Source organism: Hippopotamus amphibius, chromosome 17 (assembly GCF_030028045.1).
Source record: "Hippopotamus amphibius kiboko isolate mHipAmp2 chromosome 17, mHipAmp2.hap2, whole genome shotgun sequence".
In the NCBI taxonomy this organism is placed as follows: Eukaryota; Metazoa; Chordata; class Mammalia; order Artiodactyla; family Hippopotamidae; genus Hippopotamus; species Hippopotamus amphibius.
This window is the reverse complement of record NC_080202.1, coordinates 9,262,225-9,281,359: the sequence shown is the minus strand read 5'-3', so window position 1 is coordinate 9,281,359 and position 19,135 is coordinate 9,262,225. Positions and strand designations below refer to the sequence as shown.

Here is a 19,135-nt window from a genome sequence, read left to right as displayed (position 1 = left end):
TGCCCACTCCCTAGAAATAATCCTTGCTAATACTTTGATGTCCACTCTTTCAGTTATTTTTCGATGCTTATTGTGGACACAGTTTATGTTCATCATTGATAGAGTTTTTAAAGTTTGAAGATAATTTTTGTACATGGAGGGAACACTCCACAGATATTTGTATTTTATTTAATGCTCAATTTATTAAACATATCTATAAACAGAACTTTGAAAAATGTTTTAATATTTAAACACTGCATACTTCATTAAATTTCCTTAAACAATCTAAACTGCAATTACAGATCTATGTATTTATGTATGTATGTATATATGCATGTATTTATTTTTGGCTGCGTGTGTGCTGTGGGGCTTGTGGGATCTTAGTTCCCCCACCAGGGATTGAACCCAAGTGAAAGTACCAAGTCCCAACCACTGGACCACAGGGAAATTCCCTACAATTTTAATATGATGATTCTTTTGAATACACTTTCAACAGTACACCAAAGAAACACAAATACAATGATTACAAGACTTACTGTCACTATACATAAATCTATTTTAACACATGGACACCACGGATTTAATTACTTTGTTGGTTTCTACTTTTTCTTGTTTTTCTATAGGAATAAGGTATTTTCTTAAGGTTGCTAAAATACTTCTTTTGATGTTTTCTTGATGTTACCAAAATCTTGCCAGATTCCCTCATATCCCCCAAAGAATATTGTCTCAGATATATAGTCTCAGAATGCACTGAAGCTATAAAATTGGGCTTCTGAGCAGACTGATTCATGCTTGGGGCTCTGAAGCTTGTTTCTTCCAAGGAGCTATCTTTGCTCCAGTAAAACTTATTGTTGCCCCAAATAGTCTTTTAATGTTTGCATCTTTTACCTAAGTTTTTAATTTCTGCAATCTCTTTCTCCTCTGAAATGATGGATTTAGTTTCATTGGCTAGAGTTATGGAACTCCTGATTTTGTCATTATGATAAACTGACTTGCTTTGTTAGTATTAGCAAAAATATGCATGCATTACTAATGTCTTGTTATGGTTGGGGGGCGTCTAGTGGATTTTGCTTCTCTTTAGGACATTAGGCTAATTCAGTATCTCAGGACTCCCTTTCTCCTTGGTCACAGAGTGTGAGCACCAGTGTTGCTTAACTGATTGGATCTCCTTTCTACCTGGTTAGCACCTGCAGCCACCTGGCACTGATCAGTCCTTCCTGTTCTCGAAACAGTTATTCTTCCTGGGACTACTTGGCTCACAGATGCTGCCGTGACCAAGTCTCCTTGCCCTCAGCATCCTCCCTTGCAACCTTGAGCACGACACGGCAAAGGTGAACGAACTTGTTAGGCGTGTGTGTGTGTGTGTGTGTGTGTGTGTGTGTGTGTGTGTGTTCAGATGGAGGGGGCTTCCAGCCGCACTCACCATCTGTCTTGCTGGGCCAGGCGTCGATTCCTTCTTTCTGCATGTTTTCTGCCCAAATCCTCATCTGCTTCCCCCTACCATCCTCCTCCCACCAAGGTATTGGCCTGCGCCCCCTGTCCCCGCCGGGGCCCCGCCTTCTTGGGATCAGGGGCTGAGCTCTGGGCTGCGGGGAACTGCGGGCCCCAGAGCGCAGCTTGGCGGGCTTGGTTAGAGACATGCCACCCACATCCCAAATTCCGCAAGGCTTCGAAGGGGCGGGGTCTCGGGCCCAGTTATTTGGCGCGTCCACTCTTCTTCCCGCTCAGAAGGGGCGAGACGTCTTTGCTCAAGATGGGTCTCTACCGCATCCGCGTGTCCACCGGGTCCTCGCTCCGCGCGGGCTCCAACAACCAGGTGCACCTGTGGCTGGTCGGCCAGCACGGGGAGGCGGCGCTCGGGTGGCGCCTGCGGCCGGCGCGGGGCAAGGTGAGCTGGCCGGAGCCGGGCGGGGTGGGCTGCGCCCTGGCCGCAAGGCCGGCAAGTCCCCGGGAAGAGACGCACCCTCGGCGGCTCTGGGCGCACGGCCCCCCGCGCGGAGGGCGCTAGGAGACCGCGCGGGTAAAGCGCTTCAGGGCAGGACGCGGCACACAGTAAGCGCTCAATAAATGTTCCCGCCGCCCAGCTTCCCTGGGATTGGGATAGTTTTGAGCGCCCGTCGTTCCACAGAACTCTGTCTTTTCTTGAAACTCTGAGGTCCTTGGCGCGGCCGTCCGTCTCCTGTTTCCTCTTCTTAAAAGCTTCTATTTCAGATCTTCTCTACGGTTGCTTATCTCCGACCTTGCGGGCTTTATCGCCGGGATGGGGCGGGGATGGGGACGCGGTAAGAGGGCGAGGGGAAGAAGCCGAGCGATGAGAGCACTCGATTTCCCGACCCACCCCCTCTCCCATCACATCTACCTGGTATTCGCCCCTGGCTCCTGTTACTCTTTTACCTCCTCCGACCCCCAGATTTCCATGGCCTGTCCAGCTCTCTCCAAGACCCCCAGATCTGATGTCTGGCCCATGGACACTTCAAAGGACCATGCTCCAGTGAGGTCCTCAACTCTCCCCACCTCCCAGGCCGCTCCCCTTGTCTCCCCAGGTGCGCTCGCGCCTCCGCCTCTCTGCGCCTCCGTCTAACCAAGAATCGAGCGCTGTCCAGTCCCTCTCTTAGACATCTCCAGCATCCTTGCTCTGATGTCCATCCCACTCTGACCACCAATGTCCCCTCGAACCTACGTCACCTTCATTCTCTTCACCCGCCTCGCCCCTTGCACCCCTGCCCTTCCAAGCCCTTCTGCAGTCAGAGCGATGTCTTCCCACCCCCAACTACCTTCCCACCTTTAAAACACTCCCCCAGCTGAAAACTTTTGAATGGCTTCTGCTTATTCTCAGCACCAAGCCAAAGCTCCCGGCTTAACATTCCAGACTTTACGAGCTGCATGAGCCCTGCTCATTTTCCCACGCCTCGCGCTCAGCGATCCAGCTCCGCTACGCCGCTCTCCCCGCTTCCTCTCCCTGGCCCGTTTCCCTCTCGGTTTCCTCTCTCTCACTCTCGCCCTTTCCACCTGGGCGTCTCCGCTTAGACGGCATGTCTTCGGGGAAGCCTGCCCCAGGCTGGGTGAGGCCTCTGTCGGCGCTCGGCCTTGATGACGGGGAGGGGGTCGCTGTAACTGCCCGGTCACCAGTGCTCCTGCCCAGGGCGCGGCGCGGGTTCTTAGTGCCCAGCCCAGCGCTCGGCACAATCAGTGACGACGGGGAGGAGTGCCGCTCTCCATCTTCTGTGCCCCGCCTCGGCCGGGGCTGAGGAGCTCGACGACCGAGAATGGGGTCGTGGAGTCACCTGCTCGGCGCGCGCCCTTGTCCTCTCTGGCTCTTTTTGCGCCTCTTTCCCAGAGGCCGAGAGGGAAGGGCGTCCAGGGCTCTGTCCGAGGATCCCTCCCAGAGAGCCCTGCTTACTGACCCTCTTTTGTCGCCGGCAGGAGACGGAATTCAAGGTGGATGTGTCAGAGTACCCGGCACCGCTGCTGTTCGTGAAACTGCGTAAACCTCCTCCAGGATGACGCGTGGTTCTGCAACTGGATCTCCGTGCAGGGCCCCGGGGACAGTGGGGATGAGTTCAGATTCCCATGCTACCGCTGGGTGGAGGGCGACGGCATCCTGAGCCTACCCGAGGGCACTGGTGAGCAGCGGGGGCACTGGGGGTGGAAGAGGCCTCGGGGCACAGGAGAAATTGGGGGTGGAGGAGTGGAGAAGGGGGCGTGGTCCTTGAGGGTCACAGAAAAGGCGGGATGCTGGAGCTGGCACCTGAGCAGCGAGGAGGCTGGTGGGGGGGGGGGGGCGGTGATGCTGAAGGGTCAGGGGCCAGCGGCAAGGGCAGGCCGAGGGACCTTTTTGGCAGGAACAGGGGACACGCTCTCAGGAGGAGCCTCAAGGTCGTGCCCTCCTCCCCACTTTCAGGTCGCACCGTGGTCGATGACCCTCAAGGCCTGTTCAAGAAACACAGGGAGGAGGAGCAGGTAGAGAGAAGGAAGCTGTACTGGTCAGCCCCACTCCTGCCTCCTGACCCCACAGGGAGCTGCTGACCCTTCCCTGGTACCAATGCCTGGTTTCATTTCCAACGCAGGTGGGGCAACTGGAAGGATGGGTTAATCCTGAATATAGCTGGGGCCACAATATGTGACCTTCCCATAGATGAGAGATTTCTGGAGAACCAAAAAATTGACTTTGAGGTTTCTCTGGCCAAGGGGTTAAGTACAAGGCAGGCTGGGTGACAGGAAGGTGTCCTGATCAAATGGAGGCCAGTGGGCTTATGGATTTCACAGGGCTGGACCAGCCCAAGAGGGATGTGTGGGCTTTAATGTTTGATTCTGAGAATAACAAACTCTTCATCTATCCTTTCCCAAAGACTGGCAGACCTAGCTGTCAAAGACTCTTTAAATATTCTGACTAGCTGGAAGGGTCTGGATGACTTCAACAGGATTTTCTGGTGTGGCCAGAGCAAGCTGGCTGCTTAGTACCTCTAACCAATATTTTTCCCAGGACTCTTACCCCCAGATCCTACCCATACTAGGGAACCAGGGTTGGGAACCAGAGGCCCGGGAGGCTGGGGTCAAGTGGGGATGGTTTGGTGGGGGTTGGAAGGACCAGGAGCTCAGATTCCACAGCAAGCTCCACAAATACCATCCCCAGAGCGGGTGCGGGACTCCTGGAAGAAGGATGCCTTATTTGGGTACCAGTTTCTCTACAGCTCCAACCCCATGTTGCTGAGACGCTCCATTCATCTTCCTGCCCACCTAGAGTTTCCTCCAGGGATGGAGGAGCTGAAGGCCCAGCTGGAGAAGGAGCTCCAGGTATGGTCATAAAAGCCGTAAGGAGACCGCACAGTGAAATATGGGTGAGGTCAGCGTTTGCACTGTTGCGGGGTCCACCGTGGGCCCAGCCTGCTGCCAGATGGCAAGATGGGATTCTACAGCAGAAATCTTGAGTGATCCTGGAGGGGTGCCCCTCTGTGGCTTTCCTCCCCTAATAAGCATAGTGTGCTGTGGAGGAAGACTATGTGATGGGTGCCAGAGACAGTCAAATGAAGTGCTAGGGATTTAGGGAGAGTATGGAGTGAGAGAATCAAGGTCAGAGCTGGGGCTGTTGATGGGAAGTCAGCAGGGAACAATTAAGAGAGAAAACTCATGCGATTTAGGGTGAGACAGACTTGAGCTTGAATCTTGGCGCTGCTGTTTTATAAGCTGTGTGACTTCAGGCAAGATATCTAGGCTCTCTGATCACGTTTCCTCTTTTATAAAACTGGAGCTAATTCATGTCCATCTTATTATTATATGAGGCAATAAGTACATGATCTATTACCTGGTATGAAGTAGGTGATGGAGACAAGTTAGTTTCCTTCTTCCTTCAGGGAATCAGGGTGGGGAAAAAAAGCTTTATGCTGATGGCACCCCATGTCCTCTGCCCCCATCCAGTGAGGCACACTATGTGAAGCTGACTTCTCCTTGCTGGATGGGATCAAGGCCAACGTTATCCTGTGTAGCCAGCAGTACGTGGCTGCTCCTCTGGTTATGCTGAAACTGTAGCCTGATGGGAAACTCTTACCCATGGTCATGCAGGTAAGAGGACCCAGGCTGTAGTGGAGCGGCAGCAGTCAGATGGAGAACGCTAAGCAACTTTGGAGGAAGAGCTTAAACATGCGAGGGAGGGGGAGTCTGTTGTGCACTGGCCCTCAGCCCTCCCATCCCCTCCACTCTTGCGCCCGCTCCAGCTCCAACTGCCATGCAAGGGGTTCCCCCCCACCACCACCTTTCCTGCCCACGGATCCCCCAATGGCCTGGCTCCTGGCCAAATGCTGGGTCCGCAGCTCTGACTTCCAGCTTCACAAACTGCAGTCTCATCTCCCGAGGGGACACGTGATGGCTGAGGTCATTGCTGTGGCCACCATGAGGTGCCTTCCATCGTTACACCCTATGTTGAAGGTAACACTACCTACACCCCTCTCCTCCGCTCTCCGCCCCACAGCAGTCCCACCTCTGGAGGTACCTTCTCTGTGGAATCTCAGCGTTTGGGGAGAAGCAACCAATGAAAGACAAATGAGCAACGGCGTGAGAACATGGCTTGCTCTGCATTTTTATAACAGGGTGATATCACTTCCTGCGGGAGTGAAATGATTCACTGATGGGGTGGGGGCAAGAAGTCATGCTTTGTATGTATAAAGCACAGATACACAGACAGTATATAAAGAGAATACACAAATGAGTCAGGATTCCATCCAATAGGAGGGGACCATGCAAAGAATATAAAAGACTTTTCCAGCCAGTTTTGAAGGGTTCTTGAATAGTAGTAACACATGGGCCAGCTGGAGGGGCTCAGGTCAACAACAGTAGCCTGGTTCAATACAATTAGAACAGTGTTCTTCTGTTAACGCTTTTCTTGGGTGCCTCCGATGGGGCAAATAACCTTTCTAGGTGCCAGTGCTAAGCAAGATCCTAGTCTTTGGGGATTTTCATTTTCATTAAGGGCTAACAGACAGTAAAGACTGTATTGTAGTAGATGAGCTGTGGTGAGTACACTGCTAAGAATCAGAGCAGGGTGATGGGACAGTGAGTTTAGATTGGGTGGTCAGGAAAGGCACCTTTGAGGAGGTGACATAGAAAATGAAATTATGCGGAGCCAGTCATGGGATGATCAAGAGGCACATTGCTCTAGGCAGAGGGAAGAGCTAGTGCCAAGGTCCTGAGGTAGGAATGAGCTTGGCACGTTTGAAGCACAGAAAGAAGGTGAGTGTAATGGACTAAGGGGAAGGTAGGAGATGAAGTTCTGGAGGCAGCAAAGTAGACCATGTTCTGGAAGGAAAAATTCTTTAAAATCTCACTATGTTTATGTATAAAGCACATATACACTTACAAGACATAACATATATAGTATATCTGTAAAATGGGGCAGGTGAGAGTACAACAAATATCTAAAAAGCCTCCTTAGAGAAGTGATAATGTAAAAAAGGTGGAGAAACATTCAGCTAGACTTTGAACAGTCTCACACGAAGAGAAGAGAATGATTTCTTTCAATTATCAAAGAGCATTAAGTCAGTGGTGTCGAGGGGCCACTGGACTTCAGTCTTTGCTTTTCCTGAAGACCTGGTACCTTTCCTGCTTTTCAACCCCTATGTCCTGCAGGGACCAGCCACAGCTGTCTTCTGACCCTGCCCTTCCCTGTTCCTCTCCCTCCAGCTTCTCATTCCGCACCTGCGATACACCATGGAACTTAACATCAGGGCCACGACTGGGCTGGTTGCCGATTTGGGAGTTTTTGACCAGGTCTGAGGAAAGAAAGGGGGATTCAGGAGTTCATGCCCCCTCCGGCTCTGGCCTCAGGGCAGGTGGATTCTCCTGACCCCGCCTGTCCTTGCTCCTCAGGTGGTGAGCTCAGATGGGGGCAGCCACGTGGAGCTGCTGAAGCGAGCAGGAGCCTCTCTAACCTATAGTTCCTTCTGTCCCCCTGATGACCAGGGGCTCCTGGGAGTCAAGTCTTCTTTCTACGCCCAAGATGCCTTGCAGCTCTGGGAAATCATCTCTCGGTGAGGTGGGGGGAAGGTGGGGCTGGCAGGCTTGCAGAGGGGAAGAGGCTGGGAAAACATGCGGTCTGTGTCCCAGTTGAGGGGCTGTGTGCCCTGGCCTGACCGTGTGGGCAAGGAGCAGAGGGCCTGGGGGCTCCCTGTCATCAGCCTCAGCTCTCCCACCCTGACCCCTCCGCTGGCAGCTACACGGAGGGCATTGTGAGTCTCCATTACAGGACGGACGAGTCTGTGAAAGACGATCTTGAGCTGCAGGAATGGTGTCGAGAGATCACTGAGACTGGGCTGCTAGGGGCCCAGGACCAAGGTAGGATGAGCCCCAAGACTCCAACACAAGATTCCTCCCTAGAACTTCCCCAGAATCCTCTCTACCTCTATGGAATCTTCCAGAAGCATTTCCAACCCCTATGAAAACACCCAAAGCCTTCCCAGATTCCTTTTCCTCTTAGCTAGAGGCAGGTCCCCATCCTGTGCACTGAGAGCCCCTCTAGGTCCCAGATGCAGTGGGATCAGTGGTTACTCATAAATGTTTGACAATTGGCTCTTTGGGGATAAAAAAAAAACGCCCTGATGTGTAGCATCTGCCCATTTCCATGGTGTAAATAATCACACTGTGGCTACCAAGCTGATGTCAACCAGCTTGCTAAATACTTGAACATTTGACATCATTGGCTCTTATGAGCCAGTATGAGCCACACCAGTACCCTACTCAGTGGGACCGTCCCAGCAGATCTCCCCACTTCCGCCACTCCAACCCACACTCACGTCACTTCCCACGTAGTTACTAAGAGTCCTTGGCCCTCTTCTCACCTCTCTGTTCTCCGCCCTAGTCCCTGAACCCTGCCTCTATCTGTGGCCTCACCACTTCTAACTCTCCTTACCCCTTGCAGGGTTTCCCATAGCCCTACAGTCCAAGGACCAGCTTTGCCACTTTGTGACCATGTGCATCTTTACCTGCACTGGCCAGCACTCCTCCATCCACCTGGGCCAGGTACTTATCACAGGGGGGTAGCCGGGCATTTGTGCCTGCAGGGGGAAGGGGGCTGTGCACAGGTGGTCTGAGGGGTTTTCATGCTTAGTAGACATTGACTGCCCCTCCTTGGCTGGACTGGTACACTTGGGTCCCTGACGCACCCTTCACGATGCGGCTGCCCCCACCGACCACCAAGGATGTGACACTGGAGACGGTGATGGCAACACTGCCCAACTTTCATCAGGCTTCTCTCCAGATGTCCATCACTTGGCAACTGGGCAGACACAAGCCCATCATGGTGAGAGCCAGGTGCCCGGGTCCCCGAGGAAGAGGGCAGGTACAGGGAGGTGTGGCATTCCAAACTGAGGGGCAGTAAAGCTCTCAGCTGCCTTTTTCTCTCTGTCCCAGGTGGCTCTGGGTCAGCATGAGGAGGAGTATTTTTCAGGCCCTGAGCCCAAGGCTGTGCTCAAGCAGTTCAGGGAGGAGCTGGCTGCCCTGGACAAGGACATTGAGACCCGGAATGCCAAGCTGGACCTGCCCTACAGATACCTGCGGCCCAGCCTCGTGGCAAACAGTGTGGCCATATGAGCGCCCCCAGCCTTGGGCCGTTTCAGCCCCCTTCCACCAAGCCACACCCCTCCCTTAGTGCTTTCAGTCTTGCCCTCCCCAAACCCCATCCTCTTCCCAACTCCCACCCTCCCCAAAGTCACCTTTTCACTGTCCGTGCCCACCGTGAACATATTTGACTCCAGACACAACGCCTAGGGACCTTGCACCGGTGTCTTCCTCCCCCTCTTCCTCTCTGATCATTCAGATTGCCCTTAGGGCAGGCAATAGCAACATTTATACAAACGGTTTCAGGATGAGAACAGGGTAATAATGAATGAATGAACCTTTTATGAATCAAATATGATTTTGAACCTAAATTGAGTTTAATGACAAGAAAAAATCAAATATTTTAGACTAATGAAAGATGAGAATTTAGTCTAAACTATCCTTAATCAAATATTGGCAAAAGAATATACAGCACATCTTTCTAACTGGATGGGACGCACTGCGTGTCCTGAAACCAGATACAGCACAAAGCAAACCACTAACACAGGAATTCTCAAGAGTTTCATTTCGTAACTCACTTAGAAAATGACAGATGGAAGCAAACTGGTTAAATTCCAGAAGCTGCTCTCAGCTGGAGGTATTTGGCCTCAGGGTTTTGCCCAAGGGATCCAGATCTATAACCCATTTGCACTTCATCAGTTAGGAAGCTCCAAATAAAAATGATTAACTGGAAAAGTACTAAAAATCTCATTATTTTAACGGGGGACAACAAAGGAGTCAATAAAAATCCAACTTCTGTATCTGATTAAAATTTTGGAAAAATAAACTTGGAAGTTCAATTTCTTAATATGATCATCTGTGGATATTTTAAAACAGAAACTAACAGTAAACACAAGCCAGAATTGTTTCCTTGACAGTACGATCAAAGCTGCTTCTTGCTTCTGATTCTGTTTAATTTGGCAGAAGACATACGGGTGATGCTTGGTCTGATTCTTGCAGGAGGAACAGGAAATAAAAAGAGTTGAGAGGTGGGGGCAGAGTTTAATGCTGGGGTCTAGGAGAAGCCACAAGGAGGTAAGAGAGCATGGCACAGCTTCCCACCAGAAATAATGCCGTCTGCTGAGTGGGGCAGTCGGGGAGGAACGAGGAGCTAGGAGAGAAGCGGTGGGAAGGGGTGGTCTCATGAACATGTTTCACACCAGGAAATGAGGCCATTTTTAGGAAACAGCCATGGAAGAATTATAAGTAAGGGTATGACAGGGTCCTGGAAGTCATACTCACAGAGCACCCCCTTCTCCTTGGAGGCCACACCCTCTTCTCCTTGGAGGCCACAACCCCTTTTCCTTGGAGGCCACACCTCCTCTTCGAGGCCACACCCCCTTCTCCTTGGAGGTCACTCTCCTTTCTTTGGAGGCTGAGAGAGCACACAGCGACCCAGGCCCTGGACAGGAGAACGCAGCAGTTTGTTTCCTAGTGAGAGGGGCCGGGCCTGCCAACTCCACACTGCAGTTTGGTGACAGATCTGGGGCGCGCAGGTCCTGGGAGACGTCTGTCATAGAGGCAGCCCAGATCTCAGGCAGCAGCACAGCCACCTCAGTTCCTGCAGCCACAACACCCTGACCCCTAGCCCCAACCCACTTCACACCACAGCCCTGCACTAGCTCAGGGATGAACACAACAGAGAAAGGGGTGCAACCTTGGGCTGCTTCTGAGCAGAACCACGGATGCCTACACAGGTGGCGCAGGGGTTCTCTGTGACCACACGGGCCTCACCTGCTTCAACAACCACCTCCCTGGGGACAGAGCGCACACTCCAGGGCAATGGAGCCTGACTGAACCTGACTCTCTCGGGGCTTCTACTTCAACAACTGGGGAGCAGACCCCATCCCCGACAGGATGGTGACAGCCACAGAGCAAAGAGGAGGCCTCACCCAACATCCAGCACAGGATCTGGACACCACAACACCAACCTCACCCCCTCTCAAGGCGAGAGCTGCCAGCACACTCTGAGGAAAGACATGGCTGGCGTCCATACTAAAACCAGCCCTGGGGGACTTCCCTGGTGGCCCAGTGGTTAAGAATCCGCCTGCCAATGCAGCAGACACAGGTTTGATCCCTGGTCCAGGAGATCCCACATGCCTCGGAGCAACTAAGTCCGTGCGCCACAACTACTGAGCCTGCGTTGTAGAGCCTGTGAGCCACAACTACTAAGCCCGCATGCTGCAACTACTGAAGCCCTCGCGGCTAGAACCCGTGCTCTGCAACAAGAGAAGCCACCGCACTGAGAAGCCCACGCATGGCAATGAAGAGTAGCCCCCACTCACCGCAACTAGAGAAAGCCCGTGCGCAGCAACGAAGGCCCAACACAGCCAAAAAAAAAAAAAAAAAAAAGAGCAGAGGAAATAAAGCACATGCTTATTGTATAGCCTCCAGATGTCTTCTTGAATATTCATCTTTTTTTTTTAGGAGAACCAGTAAAACTCTTTTAAAAGAACTAATGCTTCCCATAGTGATGTGTTTCTCAATTTTAGCAAGGGGAGAAAATTCTGAGTCCTATAAAGTGACACAGCGTGTGAGTGCATAGGAGATAGATAGATAGATATATAAAATAGAACTAATTCCGCATTCTTATGTTTCCAGGTCTCAGTTTCTTCCTGTGCAAAATGCCAAGGGTTTTACGGCATCTAAACTTCCTTTATATCATCCAGAACTGTTTCTGGTAACTTACTGTCCAATCTAGCAAGCTGTGAGAATCCCACCCAGATGTAACAACATGCTAAACTCAGAGTCTCTGTTAAATCCACCTATATCGACAATTTCAGCCTGATGTAAAATAATGCTCCTCTTCCCTTGGCTGGTCGCCCTCAAAATCCACTTCCCAGAAAAGCCCTTGGAATTTTGTTGACATTAATAAAAAAAAAAAATCTCAAATCTTCTCAATATGGAAACTTTCTCGTGCAGAATCTGCTATCACATGTACAGGGGTTTACATTTACATGTTGCTGAGCTCTGGGATCCCATTCTGATGGCTGGCTCTTGTTGAGGCGTGGGTCCTGAGGGGAGTTACTGTTTGTTTTTTCGCACGGGGTCTTCCTCTAGTGAGGTGGTTGCATCGTGTCTAAGCCAGTAAAGAACAGCTTCTTCAGGAACGGTGGGAGAGGGAGGGTCATCTCTAAGGAGACAGATGCCTGAACCATGACGCCCTTTCTCGGGTATCCACCCGACTACGGCATTTCACCTAATGGGGAGAGTTAGAAGATAAAGTTCCTATGAACTTTCTTTCCAGGCAACAACCCAACTGTCTAAATAATATAAGATACATGCAATGATACATAACTGTTTTTGGTACAAAATAAACATCCTGTTACATAAGAGTCTTTGAAACAAAGCATTTGGAGCTTGGCTAGCAGCATTTTAAATGCAATATTAGACAGTGGTCAACTCTAAAAAAGCAGGAGAATGACCCTCCGTATTTGGTGAGACTCGCTGATTCTTAGCCTTTCCTGTGATGGGGAGTGGGTCTGAGGAAGAATTACTATCTTTTTGAGTGGGGTCTCCCCTAGTGAGGTGGTAACATCGTGTCTAAGCCAGGGAGGAGAAGTTTCTTCAGGAAAAGGCGGTAAGGGAGACAGATGCCAGGAACATGACTCCCTTTCTTGGATGGCCACTTAACTATGGAATTTCACCTAATGGGGATAATCAGAAGTGGAGATATTTAGTGAGATGTTCAGTGAGACCCACCTGTATGGTCTACTCAATAAGTTCACTACTGAAGGCCTTTGCCAACATTCCATTGGTCACTTCAACACCCAAACAATAAATCTCTGTATTTCTATCATTTGGTAAATGCCCCTCCTCCCTCCCTCCCTTCTTCTCTTTCTTCTGCTATTCCCACCACACACATATAGTATTGACAGGTACACATGACCATCTATCAATAGGTTTTGTGCATACCATGCTCCAATTTTCTCATTTGTTTATTTTATTGACATGAATAGAAGGAGAGAGATTGAGAGAGGGAGAGAGACAGAGTCAGCTGAACAACTGTTATTATTTTCAAATCATGTCATTGGTACCTTTCTTAGTCTTTCATGAGGGAACTTAAATGTTTTCCTTTAGTTCTTAGTCATTCTTATTTCTCTAATAAAATGAATGGATTTTTTTTTTTTGCATTTCATTAGAACTTATGTCATTGTTCCTAAGATTAAGGTTTATTCTACATAATTTAAAGCATGTTCCACCCCCTTTATTATAAGGACTGTAAGCTTCTGATCAGTGGGACCTCTGACCACAAAGATGTCCTTTACAGATGAAAATAGTTAATTCTTTCAGCATTTTCAATCAGCCTCAGAAATACAACTGATGCTAGTTTTGGAAATGAAAATGTCTTGGTCTGTTCGGGCTGCTATAACAAATAACACCCAGTAGTGTTAGTTGACACCTCCATCACGTCACATCATTACCATTTCTTTTATGTGATGAGAACATTTAAGGTCTACTCAGCAACTTTCATGTATATCTAGCAGGTATTATTATATATAATCACATGGCTGTGCATTACATCCCCAGAACCTATTCATCTCCTAACTAGACGTTTGTACATTTGACCAACATCTCCCCTCCCCCCACCCCCGGTAACCGCCATTCTACTCTTTGTTTCTGTAAGTTCACCTTTTTTAGGTTCCAAATATAAGTGAAATCATACAGCATTTGTCTTTCTCTGTCTGACTTATTTCACTTAGCATAATGCCCTCTAGGGCCATCCACGTTTTCACAAATGGCAGAATTTCATTCTTTCTCATGGCTGATTAATATTCCAGTGTGTGTGTGTGCGCGCGTGCTCTTCTTATATTTCTGTGTTCCTATTTGGAACCATTCCTTTCTGTCTAAAAAATTCCTTTTAGTATTTGTTTTTGAGCAGATATGATACTGATGAATTCTATGTTTTTTTTTTGTCTAAAAATATTTTTACTTTGTATTTTTGAAGGATATTTTCACTGAGTATAGGCTTAGAGGTAAAAGGTATTTTCTCTTAGCACTTTAAAAATATTCTGTTGTCTTCTGGTTTCCATCATTTTTTTGAGAAATGGAGATGACACTGCAACTGTTGTTCCTTTAGTTATGTTTTTCCCCCTCTGGCTGCTTTTATAATTTTCTATTTGTCTTTTTTTTTTTTCTTTTTAGCACTTTTGCTATTATAAGCCTGGGAGTAGCCTTCTTTGTATTTATTCTGCTTGGGGGCTTGGGGTTCACAGAGATTCTTGAATCTGTGGGTTGGTATCTTTACTCAGTTTTGAGAAATCTTTGGCCATTATCTCTTCAAATTGCTTTTGCCTAATTCTCCTTTCTTCTAGAACTGCACATGTTAGGACGTGTTCTAAATGTGTTCAACATACTTATGCTCTTTATTTTCTGTTTTTCATTCTTTCTCTACTATGTGGTTATTTTCTACTGACCTGTTTTCTGGTTTATTAATTCAAATTTATGCTGGGTTTATTTGCTATAAGTCCACCTAATTGAAATTATCTCAGCTATTGCACCATTCAGTTCTAGAGTTTCCATTTGATTTATTTTTATTTTTTACAGTTCTCTGGTGAAATTTTTTAAATCATTTCACCTATTTTTCTTCAACACATGAATCCACTATTTTACAGTCTTTGTTTTGCTAACTCTAATACCTGCATCATCTGTGATTTTCTTTGACTTTTTTCTCTTATACTTTTGACTCTAGTCCTGTCTCTTGGCTTGACTAGTACTTTTTGACTGAATGCTGGATAACGTGTATAAAAATTGCAGAGACCCCCAGATGATATCTTCTTTGAGAGGAGGTGTATCTTTTCCTTTGCTAGGCAGATAGCTCCAAATTGTATTTTTAAATGTGATAACCATGCAATCTGAACTCTGTCAAATAGCTCTTACCACTGTTCTTTTAAGAGCAGCTGTAAGAATTAATAACGTTGTAGATGCAATTTCTGTAAAAGTCTCTTCATTATTGTTTATTGCCATTTTAGCTTTTAGGGAGCTCTGTTCCTGTCTTGGATGACACCCACTCAGAAACAGAAAAATTCTTTTCCGTCAATCCTTTACATTTTGAGAGTTTTGACCTGCCTGAAAAGCACCAGATTGCATACCTCCCCTTGAATGGAGTGCCTCTCGTGATCCTTGATGAGGAGAGAGAATTTGAAAAGCTGTTACATCTGGGCCCTCCCTTCACCTATGAAGATGCCCTTTCCACCCGGGGAATCTTATCTGTTGCTCCTACAAGCATCTGGTTGACCCCAGATGTTGAATGGTCACCTGTTTGCTACGACTTAGATATTTAAATTTCAGTACTTCATAGTTTGTGTGTGTGTGTTGCATTAATAAGGCAATTCTTTGTTAAAAACAAAACAAAACCCAAGCCTCCTACCTTCTAACCTAAGAAGAAACATGATCCAAAATTATGAGAGTTTCTTTTAAGGCTGTTGCAAAATTTATATCGTGCTTCCTGGCAAGATTACATATTAAAGGAAAAAATTAATTTCAAAGCAAATATATTTCTCAGTTCCTCTGTATAAGAAGCATTTTTTTTTCCTTTAGGAAGAGAAGAGTTTTTCTAATATCAGAATAATATAAAAAAAGTAATAGTTTACTCTTTTCTTCATGGACATTAAGGATCCCTGTTAGTTGTTTCAGATTAATGATGTTTAAAGATGTGTATCAATTAATGTAAAAACACCCAACAGTAAGCTTATTCAGTTTTTCTTAAAGGGGCCTTGTTTGTTTTCAAATCTTATAACAGCCCAGTTTGTCTTGAAGGCTTAAGATAAACAATGTAAGATTCAGCTTCTTCTTTTATGAGAAATAAAAAGTGGTTCTGATGGTGTTGAAAATATTAAATACAGTGCACAAGCTTGTTTGCTTAGTTGATAACTCTGCCAGAGCTAGCCCTCCACCCTTTTCCCTTTCCCAGTCCCAGGGTATCCTTAGGGTTTTCCCTTCAGGCTGGGAGTAGAGCTCCCTGGGCAGTGCTCAGACTCTCAAAGCTTCCCTAGCACCGGGCAGGCTTCGCTTACTGTTAGCATCAGGGACCACAACACCCGGGGGAGCTGGAGCAATGGCTGTAGCACACCTGGACCAGCAGACTCGGGTTCCCTGGCTATATCAGGTAAGGACTTCCAATCCACTTCCTCTTGGCAATTCAGGTGAGGAGGCAGAGGATCACTCAAAATTCGCAGCACTCACGGGTGAAGTAGGGTGCTTAGAGATAAAGCTGGATCATTCTGAAGCACCAGTGCTTCCCTGAGGGTGAGAAGTCATCCAGGCTGGTGGAGAGCTTTCAGATATTCCTTCTTCCACCCAGGATTTGACCTCCTGACCTAAACCATTAGAACCTATGTCCAAGAACCAAGACAAGATACTCATCCATTGGCCATCGTGGTCCAGTTCCAGTTGTGGCCCCAGAATGGATGCTGGTGCTCTGGGCACCTGGCTTGGCTCTGGTAGATACGATCTCCTGGTAATAGTGGTGGAAACACAGGTATCTGGGGACCAAGCTCAGAGTAAAGCCAAGAGGTGGAAGCTGGGAGCCAGAGAAACGTGGTGCTGCTCCAGCGCCAGGATCTGAGAGGGAGAGAGGGAGCCATCAGGCATCATTGTCCAGACACATGTCATCCAAGTGCGCAATGCTGGTCCCTGCAGAGGCAGAGGCATCCTTAACTAGTGAGCTGAAGAGAGGCATTCGTGACTGGGGAGGAGCAATAAAGGCAAGAGAAAGGGCAGAGTCCTCTGTACCCAATCTATCCTGCTCACCCTGACCTTGGGCCATAGACGCACATACTCCTGATGCCTGAATTTCCACCATTACCTGGACTTGAGCTGCTTTCTTCTCTATTAAGAAGCAATTCCTCTGAGCCCGATGGACACTGTGCCTCATCTGTGAGGAGTGAACCACCTGAGCAGGGCACTTAACCCTCCTGCAATTATTTGCCCTGTACCACCTCCCACCCTCCAGTAAACAGCCCCACACTTCTTTGCCTTTGTACTTGCTGTTCCCTCCGTCCCTGGCAACAAAACCAGGTTGTGGGTTTCCTCCACCTGCAACATTCCCCGGATGTGACAAACAGAAGCGACCTGAGTGTTCCTTATCTCGAGCCCACCTATGTGAGTACCTGAGGTTGACTCTCTGCCCACCCCCTGCCCCGCACATGACAGGCCCACCTGCTGTGTACTCCATAAGGTCAGAAGGCACGTCTTAATTCACTTTTTTTCTCCCTTCCCCATTCCTCCATCCCCAACATGCAAGGCTTAGAGAAGGGCCAGCATATGATAGGTACTCAGTAAACAGTAAACGAGTGAGGGAAGGAAGGAAAGGATGTCTTCTCTGTGAGTGAGTGGATGATCTCCAGCTGGTCCTTTATCCCTGCCCTCCAGGTCTCCAGGCATCTGCAGGTTGCAGTCTCCACACAGGGAAAGGCCCCTCGGAGTCTAGGCTATCTAGGGAGCAAGGCACCTGGAAAACTCTACTCAGAAGGTGAGAGGAAGGGAGGGATGCAAGGTGTTGCTGGGAGCTTCTCACCTGGGCTGTGGGCGCTGCCCCAGCAGGGTTCATTTTTAACCCAGCTGCTGGCCCTGCCCTTCAAACAGTCCTGCTCTGGCTGCACCCTTCCTCTTCCCCTTCTCCCCACCCCCCCCGAGTCCACCCGCTACCCTGCTTGCCCACCCAGGGAGGCTGGCAGCACTAAGAATGGGCAAAAGGAGCATGCTGTCTACAAGGGCACAGGTATTTAGGGCTCAGTGGGGCTTTAGTAGAGCACCCTCTTTGGGTGTATTCTGGCCTTGGACACTGGAGGCCACCCTAAAGGCACCCTCTTCATCTCCCTGCAGCTTTGAGATAGGCTCTGGGGTCACTAGTCCTGACACGGGTGAGACTTGCCTCAGCCTAACCTATTTACATAGTAGCAATTTTTTCATCAGCTCAAAAGAATTTGTACTCCAAGATTCCAATTCAATGGCTTGGTTATATTTGCAGGAACTGATCCCCTGTACCTAGTGATGGGGACTGGGGACGGGAGATGGAAAGGGCAGGGGCAGAAATGGAAACAACCTCTTCTTGGTTATTTGTTCTCCATCTTTAGAAGATAACTGGCAAATCCAGGAAGGCTCTTTAAGCCTACTTTGAGCTTTGAGCGCCACCTGCTGGCTACCAGACAGTACTAGATGGAGAAGCCTCCCAGTGCCCATAAAACCAAGAGAAACAGGTACAGCTGTAGAGACTTCAGAGCTGGCCTAAGAACTTTGGAGAACTTCCTGTCTCCCTGTGAATAAAATGAGAGTGGCCAGAAGGGCCTGCATCTTCCTTCTGCTGGTTATGGATGGGCCGAGCGTTGTGCCTTACGTATGATGAGGGGTCCATGAATACTTAATTTCTCTTTTTCCCAGATCCAGCCTCCCAGCCCCAGCTCCCCAACCCCACTACTGTTCCTGCCCTCAGATCCTCCACTTGCCTGGCTCCTGGCAAAGTCCTGGGTCCAAAATTCAGATTTCCAACTGCACCAGCTCCAATATCATCTGCGGAACACCCACCTGCTGGCTGAGGTCATCGCTGTGGCCACCATGGGTGCCTCCCGGGGCTGCACCCTGTCTTCAAGGTACAACCTCTACCCTCCACGTCCCACTTCACTCAGACCCCAGAGAAAGGAAACAGCCCAACAGCTGTCTAGAATTTTAAAAGCTTAAGCCATCTGGCTAGGACCACGTAAACAAAGACACTTCAAAGGCAACAAACATTCATGTTCTTGTAGCAAAGAATCTTTACAGCAACTTGTGAATGTGAATGGAGGAGAGGGAGTGTGATGGATTACTGTGTCAAAATCTTGAGCCCTTGCATTTTTATTTTCAATGTTAAACTCTTTTTAGGTTGAGCTAATTATAGATTCACACGCAGCATCACAAAATAAGACAGAGAAGTCCCATCTATCCTATTAAGTCAAGTCACTTAGCATTTATTCAGTACATATTGCAGGGCAGCTCTCTGGAATCCTCTAGCAGTGAGTATGAAGTAGAGTAGGAATATCATTTGTTAAACGAAAGTGTTGGTTCGGCTTTTGGAGAGTTACCATTTTTCTGGGAA

At 48.6% G+C, this 19,135-nt stretch overlaps 1 protein-coding gene across 1 annotated transcript; it reads left to right on the top strand.

Moving 5' to 3' along the window:
• Positions 1 to 1,720: 1,720 nt before the first annotated feature.
• ALOX15 (arachidonate 15-lipoxygenase) lies at positions 1,721 to 9,057 on the top strand. Its single transcript, XM_057716686.1, is given in 15 exon segments — positions 1,721 to 1,867; positions 3,403 to 3,467; positions 3,469 to 3,602; positions 3,881 to 3,962; positions 4,047 to 4,169; positions 4,329 to 4,429; positions 4,610 to 4,773; positions 5,395 to 5,555; positions 5,709 to 5,901; positions 7,153 to 7,239; positions 7,339 to 7,499; positions 7,682 to 7,803; positions 8,387 to 8,487; positions 8,579 to 8,767; positions 8,878 to 9,057. Coding segments are annotated over 15 exon segments (1,998 nt in total). The 5' UTR covers positions 1,721 to 1,732.
• Positions 9,058 to 19,135: the final 10,078 nt, after the last annotated feature.